General features: G+C 37.9%; 1 protein-coding gene across 3 annotated transcripts in view; it reads right to left on the bottom strand.

The window, feature by feature from the left end:
• Window positions 1-4287: 4287 nt before the first annotated feature.
• LOC116921091 (RNA-binding protein Musashi homolog 2) overlaps window positions 4288-18248 on the bottom strand; it is a 28769-nt gene continuing 14808 nt past the window's right edge. For 2 of the 3 annotated variants that reach the window (XM_045172182.1, XM_045172183.1), the window contains exons 10-14: window positions 17830-17862; window positions 17594-17674; window positions 11263-11637; window positions 9677-9924; window positions 4288-8764 (exon numbers count right to left, since the gene is read on the bottom strand). In XM_045172182.1, coding sequence (XP_045028117.1) covers window positions 8699-8764; window positions 9677-9924; window positions 11263-11637; window positions 17594-17674; window positions 17830-17862 — 803 coding nt within the window. In that variant the 3' untranslated portion in view covers window positions 4288-8698. The remainder of the gene's footprint in view (window positions 8765-9676; window positions 9925-11262; window positions 11638-17593; window positions 17675-17829; window positions 17863-18248) is intronic. The other variant, XM_045172184.1, reaches the window with a different exon arrangement.

The following is an 18248-nucleotide window of genomic DNA, read 5'->3' as shown; positions in this document are numbered from 1 at the left end:
GATTGTCGCCGATTGTTTTTTGTTTTTTTTTTTTTCTTTTTCTTTTCTGCACTTCGATTGTCTTTTGTTTTTATTTGCAATAGACAACGCACTCTCTAAGATCACGGATTGGTTGATTAAACATAACATTTGATGGCGATCACATGAAATACATTTTTTTTTTCTGGGCTGTTTCTCACCGTATATTTGATACGCACGCACATGTATCGACGTGATGGTTTATCAGATTGAGGGGGGGTGTTGCAACGATGACGGAGCAAACACTCCTCCCTACACTTTAGACGGCCTCGGTATATACACGAGTAGCGGCTGCGGAAGAATTATGAGCTTGGATGTGCATCCGACATGTTATGATCTTTCCCTATCGGCTTTTATTGAAAAAGAAGAAAAGGGAGCAGGGGTGCAGCAACCCCTCTAATGTTCGAAAACTTTCGACGCCATCATCCTTCACGTACAGAAGCAGTCCACAAGGATCCGGATGGATCGTTTTTTTTTTCATTATTATACAAGATGATTTCCACCCTCCGCCTATTTTTGTGTGTGTTTTAAAGTTTAGTATAAAAGTATATCGGTAGAGAAACAGACATTCTCTTTGGCGGAGGGGGGGGGGCTCCTTTTTTATTGTTGAAATGCGATTCCCTTTTTTTTTTTAATGGCCTATTTACAATGTGCACTGGCCGACATTAAACTTTCAATTATTATTTTTTTTAACTGCAGTCAATTTATGAAATGATTTACAGACCAGCCGCAAATGTTCAATTTAGAGTTTTGGAAGTTTTTTAATGGACGTGTGAAGCGTCGAGTCCCGCCCTCATTTTTAAAACAAATTTCGATTGATACGCGTCAAAATTTGGCAAAATTCGTATCAAAGGGTAAAAGATGAGACGCATAATATAAAAAGTAAGGAAAGATATGCCAACCAGTCGGTGATGATGGATGGAGAGCGTGGAACTTGTTTTGTTTTCGCGTTCTGCTTGATGCTTTAAATGTACCATCATTGTCGCATCGAAACCCCCCCAAAAATAGAAACATTTCGATACATTTTTTTTATTTATTTATTTTTTCTTTTAAAACACTCGAAAAATTCTCTATTCGAAAAAAAACAAAAAACAAAAAAATATTTCAAGGAGTTCGAGGGGAGGGGGGGGAGGTATTTTCTCTTAAATTATCCCGTTTTCATGTCTTAAGTTTTCAGAAGAAAAAGAAAAACATAAAAAAAAAAAAAAAAATTTGTTTTCTTTTTGTTGTTGTCCTGACGCGTTTGTTTTCTGCCGGTTGCGGTTCGCTTAGTTGATGGCATGTGCCTGTCTGGGGGTGTGCTGCGCTCTTCGGTGTTTTATAAATAAATATCACGCACATGCACCACGGATGATATGCCGTTTGCCCTCACTCTTGTTATTCCACCTTGCAACACAAGTGGGGAACGCATTTTTTCTTTTTTTTAAAGAGTCAGAAATTTTAACTGCGAGACGTCGCGGCCAGCGTAAGCATTCCGGCTAGCGCTCGTTCTATATAAGTCGCGCCGGAATGCTTCCATTTTTTTTTTCCTCCCCCTCCCCCTCCCCCGAAATTTTTTTTTTTACAGAGAAAAATAACAACTGCTACTTCAATGTGTCAAGAAGAAAGAAAAAAATACGAACGTTTATCAGTCATTTGTTTTTTTAAATTTTTAGTAGGCGCTCTTCAATAGTTTTCGAAAAATTCGTTTTCAATTCGATGTCTGATATGAACGACATTCGAAATCAATCGATTGTTTTCTTGGCATTGGTGCGCCATCTTTTTTTTTTGTTGCTATTATTTGTTTCATTTCTTCCTTTTTTTAAATACTGGAATTGACGGATGATCTCATCATATCCGCTGGCCAAAAAAATAAAAAATAAAAAGAGGGGGGAGGGGAAGAATTTGTTTTTCTTTCCTTGTTATTTTTTCCGCACAAACGAAAAACAAAAACAACAGCAAAAAAAAAAACAAAAAAAAAAATGTACTGCTACTATTTTGACATCCATCCGGAAGAATGGCTTCTCGCTTCCTATTGGACATCCCACACAACCCCCTCCGGAATAAACAAAACAAAATATACACTTTGCTCTCTCGTTGTTGCGGATATGCAGCCAGCAAACATCTTTTCGCCTCATTTGTTTTCATTAGCGGAAGAGACTGACAATCCCCCCCCCCCCACCCACGCTCCCCCGTTGCTGGTGTAAAAATCACGTGATCAATCGCCAAACACAAGATACATCCTCGTTGTTTTCCGATGATCAATGACCGTCAATCGGTATGACACATCGCTATACACACTTGCAGCCCCCCCCCCCATTTTTTCCATCGCACTCTGTGCATTATCAATCTATTTTGAAAGTATATAAGATGCATTATGCCTCGATCTGGATTATAAGATTGTTTAAATGAAATGCAATCGTATTTCGAGAACAAAAACAAAAACAAAAAAAACGGGATTTGAACGCTTTGATCGGCCATTTCTCTCTGACTCCTGTGATTGCAACGATGAAATGAATGATTTAGAAGACCTGAAAGTAATTGAATCAAAATATCGGCGGGGATTGCGTAACATGTGAGCATTGGTTTCGATTAGACTTTCCCCGACGACAGCAAATAGGAGGATCCTGCCTGCCCCCTTCTGATATCTAACTGAATTCATCACAGCTGTGATATCTCCCCCCCCCCCCTATTTTCCATTTTATTCCACGCGAACACAATAGGCAGAGTATTAAATCCAGTCGAACAAGAGTCGATGATGATATTAGCCAATAGGGTGCCTTCATTACGGTTTATAACCAGCAGCCGATGAACTTTAACTCGCGACCAGAGATATAGGACCAAAAGGGGAGGGGTGGAGGGAGTGTAGGCAGGTTGAGCGATTGGCACCTCGCCCAGGAAAAAGATGGACGGAGGGGAGGCATTACATCCCATCGATAAATCCGATGCAGCCAAAGAGTCAAAGAATCCAAGCAAAAAATAAAAGGAGGGGGGAGGGGGAGGGGGAGGAGGGTTTGTATTAAGTGTATACATCTATCTATAGAAGAAGAAGAAGAAGAAGAGAGAGAAAAAAGGGAAAAAGAATGGCGCTGACATCAGCATAGAACCGATAGAAAGTCTTTATGGATCCATTGCTTCTTCTTTTCTCTTTTCGGGAGGGTTCAACTCCTCCCTTTTTGGATGACTCCCGAACAAGAGGACATCTTCCTGGACGTCATCCAACCTGATTTTTTCTTTTTTTTTTTTTTGTTATCTCTCCCTCCTTTGGTCGATGGCTTTCGATGACGTCGTGTGTTCATCACTCAAATAAGTGGCACCATCTTAACTAAGACTTAAACTTGAATTATTTTATTTTGTTTTTTTTCCCGATCGATTGTAACTAAACGATCGATAAAAAAAAAAAAAAAAACAAGATGCGAATAGAAGTGAATAGAAATAAAACAAAAAAAATGAATGCAACTACATCAGTGTCTATGAAAATGAAAAAGACGAGAGATATACAGTTGTGTTCTTTCATACGCTCCAGTGATCCGGAAGTTGGCCAGATACAACTTCTTCAGTTACAACATAAAAAAAAAGTACATTCATCGATGTATATCTTGTGTGCGAACAAAAAAAATACATACATAAATATAAGGCCGTGCTTTTAATATTTCCGCCCCTTTTTCTCTTATACGATTTATAGATAATGAAGATTTGCTTTACTTTTTGATACCTCCCGTTCCGTGTGCGTTGAATGCGGATCCATTCTCCGGCAAATGAAGATTGGCATCGATATGATATTCTCTAATGAATTCGACGCAAAAATATTGAACAGCTTATTACGTTTGAAAGATGCGTCTCTCGTTCATGGTCGTAGTATAAAGAGAGAGGCATCGCGGTGATGAATCCGGTTGGAAATGTGTCCCGTTTCCGGGCGTGGCTTTTCACGCAGCAGCAACACACAATACACAAAATAAAGCAAAAACAAAGTTGCCAGTCGTCACACAAACACAAACACACAGAGTGCAGGTCATAAATAAATCGACGTCAAACATCCGGAACTTTGCCTCCGTCATCCCGAAACTGTCCACCGTTCAAAAAAATGTTTTAGGGTTAAGAATGAAGACTAAATTTACCTTTTGGATGAAGCAATTTTGCTGATTTAATCATTTTGAAAAAAAAAAAAGAAAAACTCCATTGTCTGGCGGTAATGGTTTGATTTATTGCATAATGAAGAGCGATAACGAGCTCGACGATAAACGGGCCAAGTAAAAGACGAGTGTGAAAAAAACAAACAAACGAAGGTGCTTATTGCTGTCAATTTTATTGCCCATTCATTTTCAACAAACGGCATGGAGGATAGGAGGAGGAGACACAAAAAAAAAAGGAAAACAAGTTTTACCACCAAACAGAGAGAGAGAGAGAGAGAGAAAAATCAAACGAAATGTAGAGTTTAACATTCGAAAAAAAAAAATGGTTTGAGGATAAAAAGGAAAAAAATAAAATAAGGTAATTGTTTTTTTGTTAATTTGCAAACGCATTTGGCAACCGAAAAAAAAAATTAAAAATAAAAAGAAAAAAATAATTCATTTGTTTTTGTTTAAATTTGCATCTTGAAAAATTCATTTAGGGGTGAAAGAGGGAAGAGAAATTGGTTAATGAATAGACAAAAAAAAAAAAAAAAACACCCAAGAAAACATGATCGTTCGTGTTTTAACAAATGTGAAACACACGCACGCGCGCACGAACGAAAAGAATAACAAACACACACGGGGGCGCACACACACACACAACAAACATTTTGTCAAACGAAAAAAAAATAATAAAAATAAAATTAAAAATTTCGATTTTTTTTTTTCAGGGGGGAAGTTGAACAATCCTGAGGTTTTACAAAGGAGGAGGGGTTAATTAAAATTCGCGATTCGATTTCAGGAGATTGTGTGTTTGTTTGTTGTTACATGTCAGTCGAGTGGCGGTGGTGGTCGTTTATATTTCGGGCAAGAACTGATGCAAATGAGCCTCGCCCCTTCCCACCATGGCGGTTTCCGTTACGAAACATTGGGGATGGGAAGGCAGTGGCTTTGACGCACAAAATGATTTCTGAGGTGGCAAACGAGGAAAGGACAAACGAGGCCAAAAAAATGGAACAAACAAACGCATAATTGATCAACAATTTCAACCTTTTCTTTGAGGGATGATAATGGGGAGAAAGATTAAAAAAATAAAACAAAAAACAAGATTTCAAAATGGTCATCAAATCGAATGAATTATTGCCATGAATAAAGAAGAGAAAAAGAAAAAAACCAAACATGTGGAGGAGGAATAGCTACCGGCCGCAAATTTCCAACTACAATTTTTTTCTTCTTCTTCATTAAAATAATAAAAAAAATAATTAAAAAATCCGTCCTTTTGTTATTGAACACGACACAGAAAAAAAACACCTCTCCCAACTGATTGAATCAAAGTCACAACAAATTAGTAGAAAAGAAAAAAACACAATTTGGCAAATCAAAATTTCATTAGAAAAAAAGAAAATAAGAAACGGTTGGGGGAGGTCTTTCTGTTTCGACGATCCAATAATAAAAAAAAAATCGTTCATCTTTTCTTGTTTGTTATGCTAATTTAATTTTTCGTCATCATCGGGATTTTTTTTTTTTTTCCATTTGACTTGATGCGGCCACACTAAACGCAAAGGTTCACCTAACGAAGGATCAAGAGGGAAGAGAGGAAAATTTAAAAAAAAAAGGAGAGGTCATTTTTCTTTTCGTTTGTAGAGAATTTTTTAATTGAATATTACATAAACGCACAAAATATGTCTTCTGGTGACGAGATCGAAGAGCGAAAAAAATTAAAATAATAAAGAAAAAAATTTTTTAAAAATGTTTTTTTGGCGCGAGAAAATTTGAAATCAAACAACGTTGTCAATTTTTCTTTTCTTTTCTTGACGAATCAAAAAGGCGGTGTGTTTTTTTTGTTTGTAAGACGCTCACTTTCAAATTCCGAGTCTTTTTCCTTTTTTTTTGGGAGGGGGTGGGGGGAAACAAATTTTTTTTTTTTTGAAATCGGTGCCTTCAAACGTTTCTCTGATTTCACACACACGAAGAGGATCTTATATTCTTTCTTTTTTTCGACTAAAATCTATTTAAAAATTTTTCCTTTAAGTTACTACCTTTTTTTTTAGAAAAAAAAACACATTCGATTTTTTGTAAATTTATAACGTGGTTTCCTTTTGCATAGTTAATTTAAAAAAAAAAAAAGATTTTTTTTTTAAAGATTGGAAACCATTTTTCAATTTCCCTGCAAAAAAAACCCTTGCGAATGAATTAACTCGTCCTAATAAAATTCAAAAAAATTCAAAAAAAAATTTCAAATAATTTTTGAGAGATGATGAACATTTTTTAAAATCACTTCCTCTTGTCGTATGGCGCAAGTCATTTGAAATCTTTAATGTTTTTTTGTTTTTTTTTTCGATTTTTTTTGTGTTCAGGCTGCAAATGAAATGCGTGAAATTTTTTTTTTGTTTTGTTTTGTTTCGGGAGAAATAACCACACGGCAAAAAACACGAAAATATAAAAATTGGGTTTCGTAAACATTTGTTTGATGTTTTTTGTTTTTTGTTTTTTCGTTAAAAATTCTCTGTTTTTCTGATCTACTTTGTTTAGTTTTTTTTTTCTGCTCTACATCGAGAAACGACTACCAACAACATCCTATTCGTTTTTGTTTTTTTTTAAATGTCTTCCGGTTTGGCAAAAAAAAAAAAAAAAAAATTAAAAAAAAGTGTCAATTTATCCGTTGAAGTTTAAAAAATGAAAACAAAAAGAAAAACATTTCTCTGCTTTTACATCTACGGGTTATCTTTTCTTTAGATTTTTGCAATTTCTGCAATTTAAAAAAAATTTTAAAAAAATGCGTTTCTTCAATTCCAATTGTCATCATTTGCCTCCCTGCAAAAGAGGCGGAGTCAGTCACAAGGAGGAAATGCAAAATAGACAGAATGATGAATGAACGCGCGTAACGGAAAATGATTTTAAAAAATCAAAATAAAAAAAAAAAAAAAATAAGAGAAAATAAAAAGAAAATGTTTTTGAAAATAAACCTCGTAGCTACTATTACTGCTGTTACTCAACTCTAGCTGCTAGTTTTTACTAGAGAGAAGGCGTTGGTTCCGCCTATCACAGTCGGTAGTAAAAGTCACGTGACCTTTGTGACACACCTGAAAAAAACTTTTCCTTTGCTTCGTTTTCTTCGTCGTTTTTCGATATTCTTCTTTTGTTTTTGTTTTTGTTTTTGTAGTGGAGTTCTTTTCCCGTTCAATCGGTTGCCGCCAAGAGAATTTGTTTTTTAAAGCAACGCGGCTGAGGTGGGGGCGGAGTAGATTGGCACTACAACAAAAAAAATGGTCAACTTTGTTTCAATTGATTTTTTTTTTCTAGAGCAGGTGGATCGATTTTGTCGTCAGTTTTCCTAACCCAATTAAGGAGTAAAAAACAAGAGAATAAAAAAAAATTTTAAAAAAAAGGAGCTAAAATAAATTACTTATTTAGCTGCCATTCAATTTCGAGTTTTTTTTTTTGGCTGCTGCTCACGCCACAAATTCTATCGTTCGGTTTCAAAGTGTTTCGAATCAAGGCCAAGTGAAAAAAAAAATATTTTTGTTTACATCTCATTAGGGGTGGGGAAATTTGAATAACAGAAACAAACGGGAAAAAAAAATTAAAATTCCCGAATTTTTTGGGGGGACGAACGAACAAAACGTGAAAGAGATTGACAAGTAAAAAAAAAACGCACAACACACGAACTTCTTCGAATACATGGGGGGAGTATATGGCCTGCGTTATTTAAAAAAAAAGTTAAAAACCAAAATCAAAAAAATTTTCTGGTTTTTTTTTTTTGGCTTTTGGTTTTTGTCCTTAAAAAAAAAAATGAGTACGGAGGATGGGGTCAATGTTCGGGCAAGAAAAAATAAAAAAATGATTTGATCGAATGAAATCTAACATCAAATCGAAATCATTTTTAAAAATCTAAATAAAGACTACGTTAAGAATAAGCATTTTTTAATCTTTCTTCTTTTTTTTAAATCTACCATCGTCGACTACGAGAGCTGGTTCGGCCAGATTGTTGAATCCAAAATCAAATCAAAAATGACGGGACCCAAAAATGTTGTTTAGTTCCCGATTTCGCCACTACCTTTTTGGCTACGACTACGTCAAAGAGAGAGAGAGAGAGGTTTGAAAAGCTATTGTTAAATGGAGGATCAATAAGTCTTTTGTCAATATGCAAAAAAAAAAAAAGATGTAACAAGGTTAGGGGGGAGGGGGAGGCGATTGGGGGATTCCCTTTTACTTTATCCCGCCCAATGCACGGGACAGGATGTACATAGTAAAAGAAAATAAAATAAAAAAAAAGGGGGAAATGATGTCAGAGTCGATCATCCCGAAACATTGGCAAATCAAAATAGACCGGGAACGGTAACTGAAAAAAATAAAATAAAATAAAATAAAAATGTCCGACCCTTTTTTTTTATTATTATTATTAGAATTTCTTTTTTTGTCCGCATTTCTTTTGATGTCGCGTGTTTTCTCTCCTCCCATCATCTTCATTTTTCCTTGTCATTTGTCCGTCATCCGCAACATTTTCAGACGAAAAAAAGAATTGAAAAAAAGAAAATGGCGCATCCCGGACACGATAAATGTCCAAAGTTGTTTTGCATCTTCAATGTTTAGTGGTAGCCGTTGGTGTAGTGGGTCGGAATCAGCGTACCCTGCGAGAACGAATGTGACAACAACTCCAATTAAAAAAAAGAAGAAAACGTTAACGTTCAATCGAATCTCGCAGCACCGCATCAACTTTCAAATGAAATACACCGCCATTTTCTCCAAATACCACCCTCCCTCCCCTCCACCCCCCCACCAGAAAAAAAAACCCCAAAAAAACAATCAACGATCGATGATCGGGAAGGAATATCGAGAACATTGAAAACCTTTCCATCCGTACCCCATAAAAATAAAAAAGAAAAGGAATAATTTTTTTTTTTTTTGAAAGCTTTGTGAAGATTATACGACGTCGGCGGAAGATGGAAGCTTGACCGGATCAATGACCCAGCAACGAATATACCAACTCCCCCTCCCCCTTTTGCCCTTCTCTCGTTGGCGATCCAGATATAAAAATAAAAGACAAAAACGCATCCGACCGGAAGAAAGAAAGTCGACTGCTCGTCTATGTGTGTGTGTGTGTGTGTGTGTGTGGCCTATACGATAGAGAAGGAGAGGAGCGATATCTATTCAGAATTTTCCGTGAGCCGAGTCCGATTTGATTAGCGATAATCCATTGCGTCATTCGATCCATCGTCTCTGCCTACACACGGCCCATCATTGCTTCCCCTCCCTCTTTTTTTTCTTCTTCTTCCTTCTTCTTCTTCTTCAAACTACCCCCTCCCTACCCCGACTTTAACCCATTCAAGCGAGAACCCAATCCGGTTCGTAGCGATTCCTGCGTGTGTGTGTGTCTGCTGATGAGGCAAAAGACCATTCAACCGGCCCTTTTCCCCTCCTCTACCCTTCCCCCTCCTTTTTTTGTCTCTGTGAATCGATCGAAACGCTACGCATTCACAAAAAAAAAAAAAAATAATAAATAAATAAATAAACCCCACAAGATGATAAGCAAAAATTGATTTTGATGTTTTGTTTAAGAAACTCACCCGAGCCAAGGCCGTCTGATGCGATCCAGCGGCGGCAGAGACGGCGGCGGCTGCGGCTACGGCGGCCGCCGTGTAGCCGGGCAGCGATCCGTCGTAGAGGCCGACATCACCGGCGGGTCCGGGCGACGCGTTCGGGTTGTGATGGCCGCCGTGTCCGTGACCGAGTCCAGCGGCCAACGAAGGCGGAAACGAACGGCCGCCTACTTGCGATTGCGGCACGTAACTCTGCGGATAACTGCTGATCATCGCTGTTCACAACAAACGAAATTGAAATCAAATGAAATCAAATTGATTATTCATCATCATTTTTTGTTTTTTTGTTCTTATCAATCAAATTCATTCGACTATAACATCTTGAGATCTTAAGATTAATTCAATTTAACGTGGCAACGATGGATCGATGATTAAGAGCTTTTCAGCACGCCCCCCCTCCCCCCCCCCAAAAGACGTATAACAATGATGAATGGTATCGCTACCACGCCCCCCCCATTTTTGTTTTCTTTCCCTATATCGATAGATAATCGATCTAATGTTAGATGGCTTGTCGTCGCGTGTAGGACGAACGCGCGCGATCCAACCGCCCCCCCTCCCAACTTGCGATGTGTAAGCGCGGGAATCGAATAGAAACACACACACGCGACGTGTAATTTTTTTTTGTTTCTTTTCCAGGGCGATCGCCAAGGCGGATAAATCAATGTGCCAGCGCTTTTGATACTACGTCAATACAATTCTATCTAGATAACTAGAAAAAGACTTGATTAACCTACAATTATTACGTTCAATTCGGATAGCGAGAAGGAAGAAAAAAAAGGCCAAGCGACACACAATTCGATTAGACGTTAGGTGCAAAGTAAAAAAAACAAAAAAACAAAAAGAATCAAAGAAAAATGAGAGAAAGAGAGAAAACAAAAAAAAAAGGGGCGTGGTGAAGTGCGGGGCGTCAGGGCGGAACAAGACATCCGCCACAGAAGAAGAGAAAGGAAACAAGAAGCCTGAAGCGAAATCAAAATAAAAAGGAGCAAAAAGCACGATCGGCACTTTATCCCATCCGTCCGTCCATCCACTTGATAGATCCTTAATGTTACACATCAAATAAAACCAAAAAATTAAGGACTTTTTCTTCTTTTCATCAACGCCCCCTCCTCCCCCTCCTCAGCCGTTGCGCACAAAAGATGAACGTCGATAAATTCTTTTTCATGAAGAATCGTGAGAAAGATTCAGCTGATAAATCACGAACTCGTCTTCAAAAAGTTATGATTCGGCATAAGAAACCACGAAATTCTCCGCCTCCCCCCTCCTTCCCCCTCTTTTGTATAACTCTGATGATGATTCCCCCACCCCCCACCCCAGCCCCCAAAACTCGTATCCCTCTTCAACGCAAGAAATCACGACGTTCTTGTTCTTTCTGTCGGCCCATTCAACAACAAACAAAACCAAAAGAAGAACAAGAAGAAGATGATCCGCTTCAATCACTCGACGCCATTGATTTCGAATCGGCTCATCATTTGATACGAGCGTGTAGATGTGGGCTGGATGATTGGCCATCTGCTGGACGCAATTTGGGCGGGACGGAAGAAAATGCTGACCTGAGCGGGCCGTGTAGGCGTCGCGTAGCAAAGGCGAATTGGCCATGTTACCGGCCTGATGAGCATTGTGTTGGTGGTCGAGGTGGTGGCCGCGTGGATGGAAGGCGGCCGGGCCGGCAGCGACGCCATTGTGATGGCCGTGACCGCCAGAGTAATCGTAATACGTGGCTCCCCCTGCTCCCGTCGGCTGGCCCGCACTGGCCGCGCCGTTCCGATGCTGAGACACTTCGCTCAGGCCGGCAGCGTGCGAGTTGCCTCCGCCACCGCCGCCCCCACCACCTCCACCACCAGGACCGCCTCCACCGCCGGCCATCCCATTAGCTGGACCAGCCGCTCCGGCCGCGGCGGCCGGGAAATATCCATAACTTGGATAACCTTTGATTGGGAAAAAAACAAAATCAAATCATAGAAAAAACTCAAATTCAAATAATAATAATTTTCAAACCAAAAACAAACAAACGAAAAAGGACAACAACAACTAATCAACATACAAACGAAAAAAGCGTTTTTTTTTTTTAATAAATAAATTAATTAAATAAATAATAGAGGGGATGGAAAAAATAGGAAACGTGCTTTTTTCGGTCGCTAGATGCCATGTTAATGTGTCGTTCCAAAAACAAAAAACATAACACACACACACACACACACACACACACACACACACACACACACACACACACACACACACACCAACATGTATAGTAATTATTTATTTGTTAATTGTTGGGAATCAAAACACAAAGACATTCGAAAAAAAATGTCTTCTTTGTTTTGTTTTTTATCCCCCGACTAAAACTCTATGAATCAAGACGCTCTAAATGTTGTGTTTCCAGAGGCGGGGGGAGGGGGGGACTAAAACTGTGTAGTCACTACATGGGTCAATTTTCAAAGAGTAGTCGTTTTTAGTAGAATTAGTTTGGTTATGTAAGCTAAACAAATAAAAATAAAATGCTCAACTACCACGGTTAGATTGAACGTAAGGAGAAGGGATGGAAAATAACTATGACGAGCTCCTCCCCTTTCGACTTCCCCCCTTTTCACGCAGACCTCCTCCACCTACTCTCTATAAGTATCACTATCGATTAAACACATTTCTATGAGGCAGAGAGGAGGATAAGTAAGAAAGAAATGAAAGAAAAGGAAAGGAAAGAAAAAAAAGGTTCACAGGACTTGCACGAGCAGCTCAAAGCTCCTTGTCAACAAGGGGGGAAAGGATCCGCATCGGAAATCGAAGACGAACATGAAAAAAATAAAAGAGGTCCAACATACTCGACTTTTCTTTTCGATGACTTTCCCTTTTTTTTTTTGTCACGAACAAAAAAGTTGGGGTAGGTGGAGGGGTAGGAACGGTACTCATCGTTATTCAAATAAGAAGAAAAAAAAAGTTGATATCAGAATTGAAGTCGACGATAGAAAATAAATAAAACATGTGAATGAGGTGAAATGGTTCGGGTGTAGGGGTCGAATAAAAATCTCTCATTCGACACACTCCATTTGCTTTTTTGGCAAAGGGCTTGGGGGGGTTGAGAAAGAGAAGAAAAAAAATCATAATAATAAAGAAAAGGAAGGAGTAGGAAATGGAGAAGGGGATGGCCGCTTCCGCACTTCCTGCGTACACACACGCGTGCACAACCCTCCACCACCCGTCGAGCCAACATTCAGGAAGGGGGGGATAGTAGCTAGAAGAAGGTATACAAGTCATCCTCCAAATAGATTATTATTATTATTTTTTGTTGTTGTAAGGATAAACATAAAAACAACTGAATCTGGAACACAAAAAGGAAAAAGAAAAAAATTGAGGACAAGTAGGAAACCAATTTTTGGGGTGGGGGGTGGGGTGTGTTATTATATCTACACGAAGCAATCATCAAGCGATTATCGCACACGAAAGGCCATCTAAAATATTAAAAAAAAAACCGACTGGAAATTCAACTGTTTTTTTTGTTGAAAGGTGAACATTTTCTCTAAATGGAACAGCTGATCTTCCCAACAATTTGTTACGTCAATTTTCCTTCGTTTTTACAACATTGGGGTTATAACACACAAGGAAACGACGAAGGTTATCGAAATGACTTTAAAAAAATAAAAAAAGGAAAGGGCGGACAGTGAACTCCCAACTGGTTTTCTCTTCAAAAACAAAAAACAAGACAACACATAAAATAAAAATTAAAGAAAAATCACGAGGAGGTCGGGACAAGATTCTATTTGCCAACGATGTTAAAGCCAAGGTAAAAAAACAAAAGAAGAACTCGTGAGTGTCTGTGCTGTGTAGCGGGAAATGATATACTTGCAAATGAGGTTTTTCTCTGCGTGTCCTCCCGTTTCTTGTTTATTTATTTATTTTAAATATTTTTTGTTGTTTGTTTTTTGAATTTTTTCGTTGGGTGGCGCGGTAACAGACGGACAAGTCCGTGAATTTCGTTGCGGGATTTGAAACTGTTGTTCGCACTTGTCAAACGCGTCTTAAAACTCTTGCAACTTGGCGCGATCGCAAGTTTTATTTTTCAGACGTTACACACACACACACACACAGATGTGTGTGTCCATTAGAAAATGAATTAAAATTGTTGACAAGACCCCGAAAACAACCCAAACAAAATCTCGTTTGTGTTTACCTCAGACCTGATTTTGCTTGTTTCACAACACTTTGCCCAATGTTTTTTCAAACATTAATTCACAACACCATTTTGCAGTCTCTTTTTTTATAGACAAATCAAAAATGTATTGATTATAGAATTTTTTTTTTTTCCTCATTTTAGATTTTTTCTTTTTTTCTTTTTGTGGTTGGCAGCACACACACACAAAAAAAAAAGTGTCACAGTTTTTTTTTAGTGTGTGTGTGTGTGTGGAGGGGGGAGGGGGCAGTGAAAAGAGATTTAAAAAAAAAAAAACTAATAATTTCTAAAATAATTTCGAGAGAAATTCATGACTTCCATAGGGACTTGAAGACTAAACAATGACTAAACATGATCCAGAAAAGAATTATTAGTAAATATAACACAAAAAGGGGGACTTGACGGTGGGGGGGAAGAGGAGGGGAAGGTCGAGTTAATTTCAAGAGAATCAAAAGTCTGTGTGATGTGATTTGATGAAACAAACGAATTTCGTGAAAAGACCTATTTTAACCAGCAGAGAAACACATTGATAATTTAAAAAAGAAATCGACAAGGGCGTTTTGAAAATAAAATAATAATTAATAAAAATTTGGCTAACGGTTTCCGAACCCCCCCCCCTCTATTTTTTGAATTTTTTTTTTGCAACAATAAACGCCTTGTCTCTTTTTTGTGCTTTCCAAAAGACGACAACGCCGCAATGCAGATAACACTGTCCTTGTATACAATAGTGTGTGTTTTATCTTATCCATCGACCTTACACACAGCTCCGCTTTTGTAGACGTTGTTAGCCTCTCACACACACACACACGCACACACACACACAAAATAAAAAAAAAAAAAAAGAAATAGAAAACGATCATAGCGATAATAATAGTGTTCCGTTACTGCTACAGTCTGGCCTTTGGTTGGCTGACAAATCTTTCATTTTTATTTTTAAAAAAGAAAAAAGAAAAAAGAAAAAAATTTTTTTGTGAATTTTTAATAGAAAAAAAGCCTCTTTTTATGACGGTCTCGAATTCATTCCCCCCCCCCTTTTTTTTTGTTGAGCAACATTAACATTTTTAAAAATTCAAAAATAATTGCGCGCCATCTCACCGGTTTTTCGATTTTCAAATTTGCCCATCGCTTTTAATTTTGCTTGACCATCTACTATATTCGTGAATAACTCAATTGTTTTTTTGGAAAAATGTGGGGAGGGCCAAATGGGCACACACAAAAAAAAATTTTTAATTTCCTAAAACACCTGGGAATAATAGAATTAAAAAAAGAAAAATATGTTTTAGCTTTCCGAAATGAAATGATCGGATATATATATATATATATATATATAATATATATATGTGTTAAATAAAGATATAGAAAATTATGATACACGGTCACCGATATCAATACGGTCCCAGTGGCTTTTTTGTTTTTTGTCGGGTAAATTCGTTTGAAATTCCATCATTTTTTTTTCGTTTCATTTCAAAATCTCATTTTTTTCGTTTCGTTTTGTGTTAAAAGTTATCATCACCCCCTCGTTTTTATTTGTTTAAATTTAAAACTAATCAACGTGTGTCTTCTGTCTGTGTGTGTGTAATGAAAATGGACATTGATCAAAGTCTAGAAAAGGAAGCCAAAAAAAAAAGAGAGAGAAAAACTTTCATGGACACAATGAACGCCATCATCTTCTTCTAATAGATTCGACTAATAATAATCCGAAAAATGGGGTGGACTAGGATCTAAACGATCGACTACGGTCTAGTTGTCAAACACCATCGTGTCGCGCAACGAAACATTCCCAGCTGAACTCGCGCACATTTCGCTAACCTCAAAATTTTGAAAATCAGATCGGCTTCGATAAAGGAATACGGACTCGTGTTAAAGTGGGCAAACAGGAAAAGATTGGCGATGGGGAAAAACAGAAGAAAGAAAAACACGATCATCAGTTAAAAGAGAAAAAAAAATGAGGAACTCGATGATTGACCTCGTCCCGGTTCAAAGCGTTCAATGTTTCAATGGGAAAAAAAAAAAAAACAATTGGGCGTTTGGGACAAGCATTTTGGTGGGTTAAGAGACGAGTGAAAAACAACAAACGAAGAATCTGCCAGACGCAACACTTGAAAGAGACCCTGGTTTTTTGCTTTTCAGCGATACTTTCGTTTCAAGATCGACGTTGAAGTTGGGCCGGTCCCGTTGTTGGCGCAGCTGCTCGGGACAGAAGAGTCAAACCTTGAGCAATTTGCGTTGATTGTTGGTAGGGCGAATGCGTGTTTTTGTTTTTTGAATGAAGAAAACCGGGACAGGGGAAATCGAAAGAGAACAGGCAGGTGGAAGGAATAGGCAAATCACCAATCCAAGGGAGAGAGAGAGAAAGAGATAAATGAAAAAATTAAAAAAAATCAGATGGAGGAATTGCAAATAAGACGGATATGATGATGGATACAATCACAAGTAACACATCCGACCACCGTTCACCTCATTTGTTTTTGTTTTGCGTGTCAGACAAGACATTGATATTTCATACCAAATTTGAATTTTTTCAAGTATCAAATTTTGAAATCAAAAGATTGTGTGAAAAGAAAAAAAAAAAGGCATTTCGGGGGCAGGGGGAGGGTTTAAAAAATGTTTTGCAAAAAGAAAAGAAAAAAGAAACAGAAAAAGATAAGCGGTTTGAAAGAATTAAAAAAAGATAATAATAATAATTAGGTGTAAAGAAAGAGAGAGAGAGAGGGAAAATGGGAGGGGCGTTTCAATCATCATCCAGAGGTAGGATTGACCAGACCCAAGCTGACCAGGTCGCCCAATGGAGGCAAATGATGGCGCGGATGGCCGTGATGATGTTGGCCGGTCGCATCGCCAACGCCGGCAGACGAAAGCAAACCGATCAAGCCTGATGGGCCATCGTTTTTTTGTTTGGCACCGTATTGCGTTTGGCCAGTGCAAAAAAAAAAAATGAGATTTCGCGTGTGTGTGTGTGTGTGTCCATTTTGTTTTGTTTGTGAGATAACACACACACAGCCAAGGAACGCAAAAATTTGGCAAAGAAACAGGGGGGAAAAGGAGGGGAAGGGGAGAAATAAAAGAAAAACACATGAGAAAAAATTTGCAACCGAAATGTACCAATAAAATGTATGAAATTGTTACGGAAATAAAAGTTGAAAAAAAAAATAAAAAAAATAAAAAAAATAAAAAAGCCGTAGATAAAAATAAAAATAAATGAACCCCAGCATTCGCAAAAGCGGAAGACGCAACAAGGACGAAAGGAAGAACCCGAAAGGGAGAAACCCAATTCCCATTGACTGTCTGTCTTTTTTGTTTTGTTTACGCTCACGAAAAATCCCTTCGATTGGACGGTATATTTCACGCGCCCCCATTTGTTTTTTTGTTTTTTTTTCACTTTTCATTAAACGACGCGGCCGACAAAAGAGAAACACTTAACTCTTCATTTAACGGTGACACGTCATTCCGTGTAAAAACCCTAACATCCCCACCTATTTTATTTTTTTGCTTGTTAAACAGCAACCCATCGTAATTTAAACATAAACAAGAAACCAAAAAAAGGAGGGAGGAAAAATAAAAAAAAAACGATCTTAGTTTTCGAATTAAACTTAACTTACGTGTAAACATAGAGAAGTAACAACTAAACGTAATGTATACCGATTTTAAAATAGAAAATCAATACTCGGGGAGCGTATGTAGAAATGGGACAATATGTGGCATGTATCGAGACTTACCGGCTGGATAAGGCAGTCCAAAACTAGCGTAGCCCGGGTAACCACGTCCGGCGTAGGCGGCCGCGTAGGCAGCTGGAAGTCCTTTTTTTTTTTTTTCCCCAAAAAGGATGACATCGACGAATCATTTTCAAGATAGAGAAAGAGAAAAAATCAATTAGCTTTGGGTTTGAATTCATAAAAAAAATAGGTACACGTAATTGAAAACATTTGCATAATCAGATTGACCGTTTGCTTACCTTCTTGCAGAGCGCCCAAGGACCACACCAAATCTGGAATAAAGAAAAAAAAAATGGATGCAAAAAAGAATAACGATTTTTGTATTTAAAAAAATTAAAGAAAAAATTAAAAAAAGAATAAAAAAAAAAAAACGAAACAAAAAAAATTAATTTTTCCAATTTTTTTTTTTGGTGGAGGGACGGGGCATGTTGATCGCTTCACTTGTCCAGAAAAATAGTCACACACACGCACACATCCACGTTTTGTTTTTTGTTTTTGTTGGTTGAAGAATCATCAAAGAATCTAAAGAATCCTCTATTTGATGACGGGCTAATCCCATTTTTCGACTGGCCATTTGTTGCGATGCCCGTGTAAAAAGACGTCGGCAGCGAGAAGAACAGGAGAACAAAAATATTAAAACTTGAGTGGGGAGAGAGGC

The sequence above is a fragment of the Daphnia magna genome, linkage group LG4, assembly GCF_020631705.1.
Source record: "Daphnia magna isolate NIES linkage group LG4, ASM2063170v1.1, whole genome shotgun sequence".
In the NCBI taxonomy this organism is placed as follows: Eukaryota; Metazoa; Arthropoda; class Branchiopoda; order Diplostraca; family Daphniidae; genus Daphnia; species Daphnia magna.
This window is presented reverse-complemented; position numbering and strand designations above follow the sequence as displayed.